The sequence below is a fragment of the Rosa rugosa genome, chromosome 2 (genome assembly GCF_958449725.1).
Source record: "Rosa rugosa chromosome 2, drRosRugo1.1, whole genome shotgun sequence".
Taxonomy (NCBI): domain Eukaryota; kingdom Viridiplantae; phylum Streptophyta; class Magnoliopsida; order Rosales; family Rosaceae; genus Rosa; species Rosa rugosa.
The window spans coordinates 47,867,698-47,882,402 of record NC_084821.1 but is presented as its reverse complement, the minus strand read 5'-3'; the positions used below and the strand labels follow the sequence as shown (position 1 = coordinate 47,882,402).

The following is a 14,705-nucleotide window of genomic DNA, read 5'->3' as shown; positions in this document are numbered from 1 at the left end:
AAAGAGCCTCAGGTCAGTGCATCAACTATGACAAAAGTTGCATTGCATTTAGCAAGAATGTTCCTCGTTTGCGGTAGGATTGTACTGCAACAGTTTTTAGGGGTGGCTAGGGTGGACAAATATGATAAATACTTAGGGCTCCAAATTGAACTGAATTACTCAAAATCTGAGGCGTTTAACTACCTCATTGAACGTGTCAGAAAGAAGACATAGGGATGGCATGAAAAAACCTTAAGTGTTGCAGGTAAGGAAGTTTTGATAAAAGCAGTTGCACAATCCATTCTGAATTATGTTATGAATTGCGCGCTTTGAAATTCCAAAGCACCTCTGTAATGAAATGCATCATTTAATGGTCAAGTTTTGGTGGGGGTAGACAAGGCGGATGATACTAAGATTAACTGGATTGTATGGGAAAAGATGTGTGTACTAAAAGCTTATGGGGGTCTAGGGTTTCGGAATATGCACCTTTTCAACTTGTCACTCCTTGTCAAGAAAGGATGGCCCCAATTTTAGCGGCCTCAATCTCTTGTTGCGCGACTCTTTGAGGCGAAATATCGCTCAAATTTTGATTTTATGAGTGCAGAGCTCCAAAGTGAGGTTTTTTATTTTATTATTTATTTATTTTTTTAACAAGGAAGAGCCTACTGGCTAGTAGAGAATTGCTTAAGAAAGGACTGCGTTACCAAGTTGGGGTGGTGATGATATCAAGGTTTGTCAATATCCATGGTTACCATTGCCTCATAGTTTCAAACCTTTCTCTCTTCGTATGGATTGTACAGAACTTTGGTATGTTAGTTACTTGATTGATCATGATTTGCACGAATGGTTGGAGGAGGTAGTTTTTGATCTATTTACAAAGGAGAACCGCGAGATGATTTAGGATCCCAATTAGTTTAAGGGATCCGGATGATAGATATGGGTGACATTTTGACTTGAAGGGGTGCTTTATGGTTAGGAGTTGCTATCATGCTAACTGGACTGCTCCCAGTGCAAACAATGAAGTTGCTGCCTCTTCTTCTAGTGGTAATGTGCATGGGAAGTTCTAGAAAGAATTAAATACTATTTACTCCCTATACTTATAGGGTTTCATCGTTTCAGTCCCTGACCTTCGAATTTCACTTAAAAAGTCCCTGAACTCTCAATTTCCTCCCAATTGGTCACTGCCGTCAAAATTTTCTGTTAAAGTTGCTGAAATGTCTTTTATGCCCTCACTTATTTTTTTTTTTTTAATTTTTTTTCTCTCTCTTTTATTTCTTTTTTTCATTTCACCTCTTGAAGGTCAGTGGATTGGAACCATCTTGATGAGGAGATGAACAGAAGGAGGCGAGAGAGCCGGAAGAAGAAGAGGTAAAAAGAAAAAAAATTAAAAAATAAAAAAAGAGAGGAAGAGATTATTATTATTATTATTTATTAAAAGTAATTTAGGGTATAATAGACTTTTTAGGGGAAGATAGCGAAGTTTTTGACTGATACTTGACGACAGGGACCAATTGGGAGGAAATTGGGAGTTCAGGGACTTTTTAGGTGAAATTCGAATGTCAGGGACTGAAACGATGAAACCCTATAAGTATAGGGAGTAAGCAATATTTAACCCTTCTAGAAAGGAGCTTAGAATGCTCATGTTCCACCAAAGGTACGCATTTTTGTTTGGAGGTTGTTGAAAAGGATTGTACTCACATGAAAAAACTTACTCAAGTGTATCCCTCTATTTGATGTTATGTGTGTTCTGTCATAGGTATTTGGAGGATGAGTTTCATTTGTTCAAAAATTGTAAAAAGGTGATTCCTTTATGATTGAGTTGCCCGTAACTCTTCAGAACATTCAGCTTGTTCTTTGGAGGATTGGATTTTTTGGATGATGGATGCACTGTCTTTGTAATAAAAAGAATGATTCTTTGTTCTTTTATGGGCAATCTAGACGGAAAGGAATCGTGTGGTGTACGTGGAAGGACGGAACTTTCGATGCTTGGCGTACAGTAGACTAGGCGGTGAAGTGACTTGAAGACTGTCATGCTCCCATCACCTTTGTGTGTAAGAAGGGTATAATGCAGCTTGTTCGATGGAGGTTCCCACCTAGTGGAAGGTTATGTGATGCCCCGGAAATTTGTATTTATTTTCCGAGGATTTTTCGGAATCTAATTTGTGGTTATTGGACGGTTTCGTGGCTCGTGGATGGAGCGGAAGTGTTTCGGGCGAATAATTATTCGAAAAGTGTGGATTTAGGGGGGGGGGGGGGGTTCAAGGTTGACTTTTGATACATTGAGATTCTCTGAAAACTTCCTTCACGAAAGTCGTAGAGCATGTTGATACGAGTTGGTGGACATGTGGAACGCGTCAATCGGAGTTTGTATGAGGAAGTTAAGACCATTGGAAGAAGTTTCTATTTTGGTATAAATAGAAGTTTCCCGAGTGGGAAACTTACTATTTTCATTTGGTTTCCTTTTCCGGAAACTCTCTTCCTCTCTCTCGACTCCTTTAGAGACGAAATCTTCCGTCTGACCCGACCCGAACCCGGCGATCCGACCCAGCCGGAACTCGCAGCTGCGGCGATCTCTGGCTGTGAAATTTGGACAGTTGGTTCGTCTCCTCCGTCTGGTTGTCTCTGTGGTGTTCTCTAGCAGCGATCCTCCTCCACGGCGGCGCTGAAAGTCAACAAAGTTAGGTGATTTCGGACTCGACCGGAAATCCTAGTTCTGGCGACGGCACGACTTCAAGCTTCCATCTTTGGGTTCGTGGGAGCCTCCTTGATCGATCATTGGTGTTTGTTTGGATCGATTTACGTGGAAATCGGTTCAACTCGGATTGAGCAAAAATTCAAGGCTTGTGAGCTAGTTTTCGACCCTTTATGCTTGTTTTCTGACTTCGAGCTAGTTATGAAAATTCACAAGCATGCTTAGATGATCAGCTTTGATGTTGGGAGTTTTGTGAAATGTTGAGTTTTGGCCGGCGGCAGTGCGCCACCGCCTGTGGCGGCATTCTGGTGGCTTTCCGGCTATGTAGGGAACTGGTTTTGGTATTATATATGTTCTACTCGTTGATACGAGCGTTTCGATATATAATATGCAAATTTTGGAGTTCGTATAGAATTGTTATGATTTTTACGGTTTCATACCGGTCGATTTATTCGATCCATGAGGATTCGAGCTTCCGATCGACTTGTGGTTTTGGCATATCGATCGTAGAAGTATTCCGGAGACATTGGGTGGTCTCGGATGTGGTTTCGCCTCGATTGGCGTCACTTTGGGGTTTTTAGTTCAAAACAGGGGTTTTAGACTTAAATCGTTTGTGGATTGTTGCTAAGTTGAAACCGTATGTGATTAGGTACTTGACGAGGTATCCTTGGACGGTTGTTTTGTGGTGTGGCTGCCTTGTTCTGTATTGAAGACGCAGTGGGAGTTTCGAGGTGAGTAATCTCACAAGGTTCATTAATGAACGGAATACCCTTATTGTTTTTAGAGTTATTTAGTAACTGCAAACTATAGTTGGTATTAGTAGGTATTCCTGAGCGAATGATTACGTATATATATATATTTACGTGGAATATATATATTCTTGTGAGTGATGTGTGATGGAATAATATGCATGATGGTGTTCATATTATTGTTGAATGTGACTTTTCAGGAAACAATATTGTGGAAAAAGATATTTTCTATTGTTTGAAAAGTATTGAGTTTGATGTACATTTTTGAGTCAAGCGTGACTCATTTTAAATGTATTGGTCCTTGTACCAAGGGTCACAGATGGTGAGCGGGGATGGGGAAAGCCGAAACTAGATGTTTGTAACGTTTTTAGGTCAAGTGTGACTTACTTAACGTTTGACTTTGAGACCAGACGGGGTCTAAAGATCATATGTCACAGATGGTGACCTTGATGTTTGATTTTATGACCAGACGGGGTCTGAAATCATATGTCACAGATGGTGACAGGTCGCAGATGGTGACCAAGACAGGAAATAGGTAATCACGTCTTTGGCCGGACGAGTGGTTACGTTTCAGATAGAGCTCTAGTCTGTCTGTCATGGTACTTCATGGATCTAAGTAGGTTACTTATGACTCCTGGGTATGTGTTTTGTCCATGTTGGACTAAGAATCATATTCTATTTGTTAGGTTAACGATAGATATGGTTGATATGTGTTTTGTCCAGGTTGGACTGAGTTGTTGTTGGTACATCATGGGAGGTAGCGGGGAGCTATCTGATGCTCATGAGTACGTGTTTTTTTAAAAGAGAGTTTCGGGGATTCTTTCTTTTAAATGTCCTGGGAGGACTTGTAAATCATATTCTATTTGTTAGGTTAATGATAGGTATGATTGAGGGTGTGTTGACGTGTTGTGTGTCTAGGTTGGACTGATTTGTTGTTGGTACATCATGGGGGGTAGCGGGGAGCTATCTGATGCTCATGAGTACGTGTTTTTAAAAGGGAGTTTCGGGGATGCTTTCTTTTAAATGTCCGGGGAGGACTTGTGTATCACATGTAAATTGTCAGAGTTTCAATTAATATGTTTCTGTCACGGGGTGACTTGTATATGTTTCTTTTGGGAAAAGAATGTGTTGTTTTGGGAAAACATGGTGTGTGTCCCTTTTTACGAGTTGATGGGTTTCCTCGTTGGGTGAGTTGTGCGTGTGTGTTTTGAGTTACCCATACGGGCTTGCAAAAACTTACTTGGTTTGTTGTGTGGCAACCCGGTGCACCATTCAAATGGTGTAGCGGTTATTGTTGCAGGTCAGGATAATCGTGGTTGATGCTGAGGTAGCGTGCTTGCAGCTTAACGGTAGGAAGCCATTTATGTGACTTTACTGTTATTCAGACTTCCGCTTATAGTGAGCTATGAGGAGCATTTACGTTTTATTTTGTTGTGGCAATTTAATTCGTAAGCTGTTGTATTACATAACTCTGTGGAGGGTGAGTATATGTTATTATTGTGGGTTCAGGGCATCAATGTGTACTTGGGTTAAAAGGGAAAAGTTTCCAGGTATTTTGTATTGATGGCTGAACGATCGCGCATATATAAGTATAGGATTATATATCGATTTTTAATTTTTTAAAAAATCAGGGGCATGACAAGCTGAAACTAGGGCTAGGCATTTAAACCCGAAAACCAGTAAACCCGGACCTGCTTGTCAAGGCCCGACCCGTTCGGTCCGGGCCCATTTTTTTTTTTTTTATCAAAACGGTTCGGGCCGGGCCTTAACTTTCAAAATACGGTTCGGACCCGGGCCTGGACTTTCAGAAATGAAAAAGCCCTCCAAGCCCGTATTAGTTAGTAAGAGACATGTGTCTTTATCTGATTGGCCATAATGGAAAGTCTTAAAACCTTTTTCCTACACTCCACCTCACTCAATCCAAATCTTCAACTCCTCTAGGGTGACTCGATTCACTCACAAATTTCATCTCTCTCTCTCTCTAGTTCAACCTGACGTTCTAAGCTTCTGGGCATAATCAATTCATGCAAAATTGAATTGATTATTGCTGGGCATATTAGTTTACACTTCTGTTCCTCTCACTTCTATTGTGAGATCTTCTTCAATTCTTCTTCTTGTAAACGAGATCGTGAGATCGTCTTCTTCATCACCCAAATCCTCCTTCACCTGGATCTTCTTCAGTTCTTCTTCCTTATCATCACCCAAATCCTTGTTCTCTCTCCCTCACCCAGATCTTCTTGAGTTCGTCTTCTTCATCACCGAAATCCTCACTCTCTCTCCATCACCCAGATCTTCTTCAGATCTTCAGTTCTTTATCTTTCTAGGTTCATCACCCAAATCCTCACTCCCTGTCTCTAGACTAGCACCGCTACACCTTCCACCGCATCTGCGGCCTCTAATCCATCGCCAGAATTAGACGCTTTCAGTCTTCAGTTTCAGTTTTTTTTTTGGCCCGAAAGCTCGGCAACCCGGCCTGAAATGAAATGGGTCGGTCCCAGTACGGTCTCTATTGAGACAAATGAGGGTTTTAGGCCCGAACAGTATATTTCGGGCTGGTCCCGGGCCTAGTAAAAACTAAATCAGGCCCGACCCGTGCCCAGCCCTAACTAAAGTCTAAAACTTAACGTCGATGGGGCATTTTTAGTTTGATAGAGGTAAGGGTGGTGTTGGAGTGGTGGCTAGGAATGATAAGGGGACCTGCTTGGTTGCATTAATTAGCTCGACCGTTCCATCATGTTGCTTTTGCATTGCATATGGAAGCAGAGGCGCTGAGGGCTGGACTTCTTATAGTTATCCACTAAGGTTGGAATAATGTTGAAATAGAGTAGGGCTGCGCAGCTCTTGCAGCAGCAACTACACGTACAAGTGAAGACTTGTCTGATGTATGTCGCATTGTAGATAGACCTATAAATGGACTGAATTTCAATCCATCTCTGCCCCAGATCCGTGGTTATTGAACGGGTTTGAATTAAAAATTTGATCCGGATCCGTTAATGATTCGGTCCGTTTTTATAATAAGTAAATATTATTTTTATATTAATAAAATATTATTTTCCAAAATATTAACTATACAATATTAAGAATAAATATTACTTTGTTATAAAGTAGAGAGAAGATGGAGAGAGAATAGTTGGGAGGAAGTAGAAGTGTTTCATTCAGTCTCATTAGCCTCCTTTATATAGAGGTATGGTTTAAGCAATACCAACAAAGTTAGACGATTTTCAATAAGCCTTACCTGATATGATAAGGTTAGAAACAATCTCATATGCTCAAATTCATACACTAAGTAATAGCTAAACAATATAAAGAAATTGACACATTTAACTTTGTATAGTTTAAAACATTGAAAAATCATCATGGCATACCTAGCCATACACATCAATATCTTTGTGTATTGATATGTCTCATACAAGCTCTTCAAGAGCTCTAAGTAATTCATAACTTTGCGAAAGTTAGAATATGTTGCAACATTATGTTCATAATTTGAATTCGATAGTAGTCTCGTCATAGTACTCATTAAGGCAATTTAGATCTCGTTGACTAGAACGAAATGAGTACATATGGGCTAGCTTTAGACTCTTTGATTCCATGAATGAGCTTCAGGCTCTTTCAACCTTTTATGGACTTGCATTTGAATCATTCATGTATTTGAATCCCTTGAGGATTTGATAAGCAATACGCTTATAATGACACTTTACTTTTGAGATTTTGCTTTTAGCAATATGTCTTTAAGATCTTCATAATATACGATGACAACATGCCATAAATCTCTTGTCAATATAACAGCTATATGTAACACTGTACTTACAGAAAATTGTCATTCGTATAAGGGAAGATAATCATAATCTCATGTCTCTATAAATAGACATTGTGTCATAGTGATTTATCTTCACTTTTGACAAATACCCTTTTCTACATGTAGGGTTAAAGGTCCAAGAATTCCATCACGTTTCAAATATTCGATTTCATTGGAATTGCCTCTTTCCAATTTGGCCATTAATATACTTTGTCGACATTTATAATGAAACGTGGTATAGCATCAATACAACCCTTAATGATTTTTCTTTGGTAGCTACCATTTGTAAATTATCATTGATGATCATTAATCATAGATCCCTCACATTCTTATGTGCATGCATTAGCTGTAATAAGCTTATTGATATTGGGTACCCATGCCACTTCTGGGGCATATATTGTCACTTCTAGGACAATCATCTCTCATAGATGAGTCATGTAGCGAATGTGGATCTTTTTTACTTATAATCTCATGTATGAGCATTATAGGGCTTGTATAATCTTCCCTGTTTTGGGAGCTTAAAACTTTAGACCTGGTGGATACATTCCACACAAATTCACGCCGTTATTCAAATGACAGTACTCTTTCCTCCCCCTAACGGCGGGAAGACTGTCTTATTATGACCATGCGCAAAAGATGCGTTCAAATATCTATCACTTTCTTTGGAGTGAAGATCTTCATTGGTTGGTGGCGAACCTAAACCAAATTTTAGGTCAAAACATGCTTTGTTCATTAGCATCAACCATATTGATTTATTATTGTATCACTAAGACGCCATTTCCTAATGGCGTACCTACACCCTCTGTATGTGTAGCCATATTAGGAGCTGTGATATTGTTTAATGACATTCTCTTCAGGAGAACCATGTCAATTGGATACGCTTGCATCCCACAAATCAAATGGGGTCTAGATTGTTTGTGCTAATATGGTTGGTTTTAGGGACTTTAACCCAAGCATGCATATGCCTTTGCATTAATTAAGCATATAATTGTCACTTTGTTTTATCAATTCACTAACTTAGGTATTCTTCAAAATCAAAATGAGACAGTGGATAAATATCTCACATCAATTCTTGTCGTTCTTCAGGAACAATCTTTCTCCCCCTCATTTCAGGAGGATTGTCTCATTAAAGTGACAACTCACAAATATGCTGTAAATAAACAATTTTCTTGTGAGTAAGATTAGCAGTCATCAAACTTGTAAGTGATTCCATGCAATATGGTAGACAAAAGATGACGTAATCATGCCAAATAGTGTATTTCGTTCAATGAACTTCTGGTTCATGACATTATATGCCTAAATTTACTGTATAAATTTGACACAGTAAATATGAGGTAGCAAAAAAAAAACTTCTCCAACCATATTGAAGGTACTTAGTGTGTCAATATTTCAAATTTGGTAACATGATAGTAGCTCATTTGGAGCTATAGATCAAGATCTACAACTCTTGATATGAGTGTTACCTTTGCTTGAGTAAACATCAATTGCGAAATATTGACAATTGGAATGGACCAAATTCATTTTGAACTGCTGGCCATAATGATATACTCAAAATTTCGAGTTAAAGACTACAATCCATAATAAAAAGTGACTTTATCACGTGGATAACCTCAAGTTCTGTGTCACTCTAAATGTGTAGTCATAAAGAGGAGGGACTTCAGGCCCTCATATAATTGGAGATCCAAGAAGCTTGAGGTTTCAATTTTTTTCAATTTATAACAACCTCTTAAGGAACATTAGGTTCCTAGATAATCAGAATTAAGAAACATTTAGTTTCAATGGGAACTCAAGAGGTTACAATAAATTTGTGAAATAACACAATAATGCTTACAATTTGCTTAATGTAAGCAAAAGACATCAGGCATGTGAAATGAATCTCAATGTGCTTATTAGTCAATGCAATTTAATTTGACCAATGCCTTTTTGAAAGTGGCTTGAGAAAAATCCACCATATAGTGTACCGTAAACACACGCCCATTTCTCAATTTCCTCACATGTGTGATTATTAGGGCAGTATTTGCATTGACTCATGATTTCTCTCTTGCCATGCATGATCCACTTCTGGTGGCATTTCATGGTGTAGTCATGTCAATCGGCTTTCTTTCTATACAATGAGACCATGATAGTGTGAGATTGTACATCATTGGTAATAATAGTATGTGCTCTTCTGGAGCCAGTAATCAGATATGTAAGATCTGAGATGATTAGATTCACGATCATACTTTATAAGTGAGGGACTTTAGATTGTCATCTAATGAGTATGATCATTGAGGGACTTCAAGTCCTCATGTAATTAAGGATCTAGAAACTGCAGGTTCCGATCTCTTTTAATTAAAAAATTCACGATCACAAATTTTGGGGTATACTCATACTCATTCGTCATATACAAACGGTTACATATCTGCTTACTTTTAAATTGGTGTCAAAATAATCCCCTCAAAGCTTCAGGTTTGAGGTTGACCCAGATTAAAATTTTATGATAAATTGTCTATATATTCACTTGAGACTTATGGCTCGAGTCTGCACAATTAGAACTTCAGGTTCTAAGGTAGAATGCTTTAAGCAGGCATAAAAGAAGAATGTATCAATCGACATAAGAAAATTTACTCGAAACTTCTAGTTCGAGTTGACATAAAGTCAAATAAACTATGAATGAATTATATGTGTAATCGAAGCTTCAGGTTTGAATTTTTTTTTCTATGAACTGCAAGTTCAAAGATTTTGTAATTTGAACTTCGGGTTCAAATAAATTTTGTGCTCGAAACTTCAGGCTCGAGGTGACTATAGTGAAGCTTCAAGTTCACTTTTAACTAATTTATATTTTATACTCAAAGCTTCGGGTTTGAGTTTTACTGTTAGAACTTCAGGTTCTACTATGAAATTTTGAACTTCTGGTTCAAAAATATTACATTCGAAATTCATATGTTCGAGGTGCTGGTCCGTATGAGTAACAAAAAAAATATGTACTGTAATGAAGATATACAATAAAATAGAAAAATTGCGGGGAAAAAAAAATAATAAATAAATAAATTAACACTGGAAACTTCTGGTTCCATGGATGAAGAAAACACACAGATTTTCTGGTCTGATTAACTTCATATGATAATCTTTTTTTTTTTTACACATTCACAAGAACAAAATTATATCTTGTGATGAACCTCAAATTCTCTTTATATAGAGATGTAGTCACAAGCTTCTGGCTTTGATTAAATTTCTAACTTCGAACTGCAGACTCTAAAGGTCGTTTGAGTTTCAAAATCCACATAGTGACAAGGAGGAGGAAACCCAATTGGTCATGCCAAAACATAACGAAGAAGTAGAGGGATTGCATGCCCTCATATAATTAGGGATCAAGAAAAATATGATTTCATATACGTTTATATAACGTCGAGGATCTTCTGGCCCTCGTTAATTGCATAAGCTGTGAAAAACTTCATGTCGCAATTTTCTAATTTACATTTCATTACCCTTGAGGAAATTCAGGCCCCCATATGATCATGGTTCAAGTAACATGCGATTTCGATCATTGTATAATTCTGAGGAACTTCTGGCCCTCGTTAAGCTTTGAGAAAATTTCATATTATTATGCAAGTCTCGAGGAACTTCAGGCTCTCTGTAATAGGATCAAGAGACTTCAGGTCTCGATCTATTTTGATTACAAAAATAGATAGTTCACCACCATATCAATTTTCTAATTGAATGAAAGAAGAAGGTGAATCAAATGGTCGAAACAAATAAATATATACCTGAAATTCTTTCAATTGAAAGACTGAAATATGCACTGATCATAATATACACATATATGGTTTGGAATTTGGATACACAAAACCACCAAACTCCCTTTTTCTTCAGTCTTGCCTGAACCAATAAATGCTAAATCTTCTCTGCAGGAAACAATATTGATCAATAAATGTAAACTGCAATCTATGGTCGCTGCCCATTTTTTTTTTTAGATGTATAGGAAAAAAAATCATGATTATCCAATAAAACTCAATATCCAATAGAGACCCAGTAGGGAGGAGAAGCCATGGATTGCAGAAGCACATACACATGGCAGACAAAATTGAAATATAAAAACGAAGAAAAACCCCAATGACCAATTTGAAACAATGATATCAAAATTGATGATTAAATGTCTGGGCAATTGGAATTAATCCTATATGGTAGTGAAAGGCAACAAAACGGCATACAAAATCATGATTATAAGATTTGATTAAGAGCACAGTGGGCTGTGATTCCTATATCTTATAATGGAATCTAGTGAAAGCAAACGCATAGCATAAATAAATAAGGAACAGTGCCTGTGCCATTGAGCAATTAACAGAGATCGGCTAGATATATCATATATATATATGCCATATATCTTCATAAAACTTGATATACGTAATTGGCATAGATTCTAAATAAACTCATAGATCATGAGTTATAGTTAATAGCAATAATGTTGCACCATAAAACTCGTAGATCATCATAGAGTTTTTCAGAAAAATAATGAATCAGAGCAAGCGTGCTGATAACGTGTTATAAAGTAGAGAGAAGATGGAGAGAGAATAGTTGGGAGGAAGTAGAAGTGTTTCATTCAGTCTCATTAGCCTCCTTTATATAGAGGTATGGTTTACATCAAAGTACATAACTAATGAGTAATTACATGGACATCCACATAGATAATAATATTTACAACATACTTTTAAATATAAAATAATAAATATATATTATTTTATTAATATTTCATGAACTATCATGATAAAAATTTAATATTTTTATTAAAATCTAAAAATATTCGTTATTATAAATGAATCGGATTAGCAGATCTGTTATCCATTAATTCGGCGGATACAGATTTGGATTGAACTATCAAAAATCTACGGGATTAACAGATCGGGTCGAGTTTACAATTTTTATTACAAAACAAATTTGGATTTAGGTTGAGCTGCTCCAAATCCGGTCAATTTACATGTCTAATTGTAGAGGATTGTAAGTCTTATTTGTATGCTTTCAATTCTATACAATTGCGAAATATTTTTGTGAAACAAATGGCGTGGCCAATACAGGTTAGCACAGCTTGCTAGTTTATCTAATCTTGATGAGGTTTGGTTAGGTTAGACTTCTGTTATTATTCTGGATGTTCTCTATGGGGATATTTGTTATGATTCTAATGTAACCTGACCGGAATTAAGGTGTTATGTCACCTCCGAGGTCTAGAGATGTTTTACTCATTAATAATAATACTGATTAGGGGCGTTGATCCCCTACCTTTAAAAAAAAAAAAAAAGTGCTCTCACGTTTTAAATGCATGTTTCAGAGAAATCTTGGTCTCTAGGTATGGCTGTATATCTCATCGATAGATTACCTAGTTGAGAGGGAGTATTGGAAGTTAGTTACATGAGGTTAGGTCTATTATCTTGTGTATACGTAACCACTGCAAGTGGCCTAGTGGTTCTTGCCTAGTTGAGTGTGCTCCCCAATCTAGGTTCGTACCCCGAAGCTGTCAAAGTGGTCAGGCACTGTGCTGCAATGCATAGTTGGAGCATTTCACATGCGCTGAAGGGGCTTATCTTGGGCCTAGGAAACCTATAGGTTCCCCTTGACAAAGTCAAAAAAAAAAAAAAATCTTGTGTATACGTCATGTTTTGATATGCACAGTTTTTCTTGTTGATCGAGTAGAGATAAGTCATGTCCCTAAATTAAAGGAGTGATTATATTGAAGATCGTTTCTTCCATCGATACTACTATATATATATATTTAGGTCTCCAGCTATAAATGTCTTTCTTACAAAATATACCAGAAAAGACTCCACAAAATATTTCATTTATTTTTACACAATGTCTTTATCAAAAACTCATAAAGTAAGCTGAACTGGCTGGGCGTACCAATAATTGAATAGTTCTCACATGAAAGCCGGACTTAAAAGTTGGTGAATCTCTACCATCAACATATGCACGACTTTTGATAATGTAGGCCAAGAATATCGGCATCCATATACTATGGAAATTAATTGCTTGAGGAGTGGGACTGTCTTTAATTAATTGGAATTGTAGACAAGAAAAACGCTTTTCGTTTATTTTGCACTGGTATTGGTTGATTGTATGAGCCATGGATTCTCATAGGCACATGAGTATGAGCAAGTGATCGAGTTCTGTTCCTAATTAATGTCCTATAAAACGGTGCTACCAATGGAACTGATTTTACAGTGGTTCCATTATGACCGAATTGCTGCCTTCCATGACCTTAGAAGGTAATCAAGTATGATCATGTTCTTCAACTCAGGAAGGAAATTTGTCAGCACTTTTAGCTGATGATGTTAACGAATTTTCTGCCAATAACGTATTAATTTACTGGCATCAATCAAACAGATATTGTATAGTAGAAATGATCGATCTTCCTTATTAGCAGAAAAAGATGGACATTGGATTATTAATTTATTATTGATAGAATTTATTAATAAAAGAACGTACAAGAAAGAAGACGCTGAAAACTAATTACACATACGATAACATCATTGAAACCCTACATGTATCTGATCATTTACATGACGACGACGACGATCAACGTCCTCCATCCAAACCTGCTTATTAGGTCCTGCATCCATCAGACCTGGACTTAACCTAAACATGAGAATGCAAAACTCCAACTGGCTGAGAGCCCCGTCTCCATCGAGATCACCTTCCATCAACATCCACACAAGCTCATCGTCCCCCATGTCATGAATCCCCAGCAAGAGGCTGTTCCGCTTCAAGCTTTCGAACGTGATGAGCCCTTTCTCCACATCCATCAGCAGCCGAAACCCGCTGCACAGCTCTGCGATGAACGCTTCTTCTCCGAGGCGCAGAATCATGGATGGAAAGTAGTCCACGAACTCAACTGCGGCGTTATTGATGTGATGCTCTAGTACTGTGGCCATCATTTCCAACTTCTGAAACTTGAGAGATGAAGAATATGGGAGTGCGGGTAGGGGCTATTTAACAAGCGAGGAGTGAGGAGGCGGCCAAACAGTAGTGAGGTACGGATCACAAGAAAGTGAAAATAATATTTTTGGTGAGTTTCTTGCTAGCTAGCTCCTTTCAATTGTTAGCAATATGTGTTGTAAGCTGTAGCTTCGTTTCTTTTTCTTCGGTTCAGTGATGTCTTTCTCTTCTCCTTCCTGGAAGCTGCTGCATGGGATCTAAATGATTTGATATATATATGCATCTGTATGTAGTTTGGTATGGGAATTGGGGCGCTAGCAAGAAGAGATAAATTAACTTAGCTCAATAGTTTAATCAGGAAAGGAAATTACAGATTAACTGCATCAAATTAATTAATTAACTGCATGTCTTAATATCATTAAACTTTTTTCATGTATTTTTTGGCTTTTGGAGATTATTTCATCTAATATTGCGGAGAAAATTAACACCTAGATCTCTTAAAATATACACATATAGGTGTAGAATTCTCTCTTTTTTAAAGTCATTATTGATGAACGTTCAACAAAAGCTCAAATACCATTTG

At 37.5% G+C, this 14,705-nt stretch overlaps 1 protein-coding gene across 1 annotated transcript; it reads right to left on the bottom strand.

The window, feature by feature from the left end:
* Positions 1-13,598: 13,598 nt before the first annotated feature.
* On the bottom strand, positions 13,599-14,353 carry LOC133733621 (calcium-binding protein PBP1-like). The gene has a single exon (XM_062161264.1). The coding sequence runs from the start codon at positions 14,119-14,121 to the stop codon at positions 13,714-13,716; it is 408 nt and encodes a 135-aa protein (XP_062017248.1). The 5' UTR covers positions 14,122-14,353; the 3' UTR covers positions 13,599-13,713.
* Positions 14,354-14,705: the final 352 nt, after the last annotated feature.

What these genes read in the sequence shown, in the direction of transcription:
- LOC133733621 (XM_062161264.1), bottom strand. Translation starts at nt 14,121, where the DNA reads ATGATGGCCACAGTACTAGAGCATCACATCAATAACGCCGCAGTTGAG.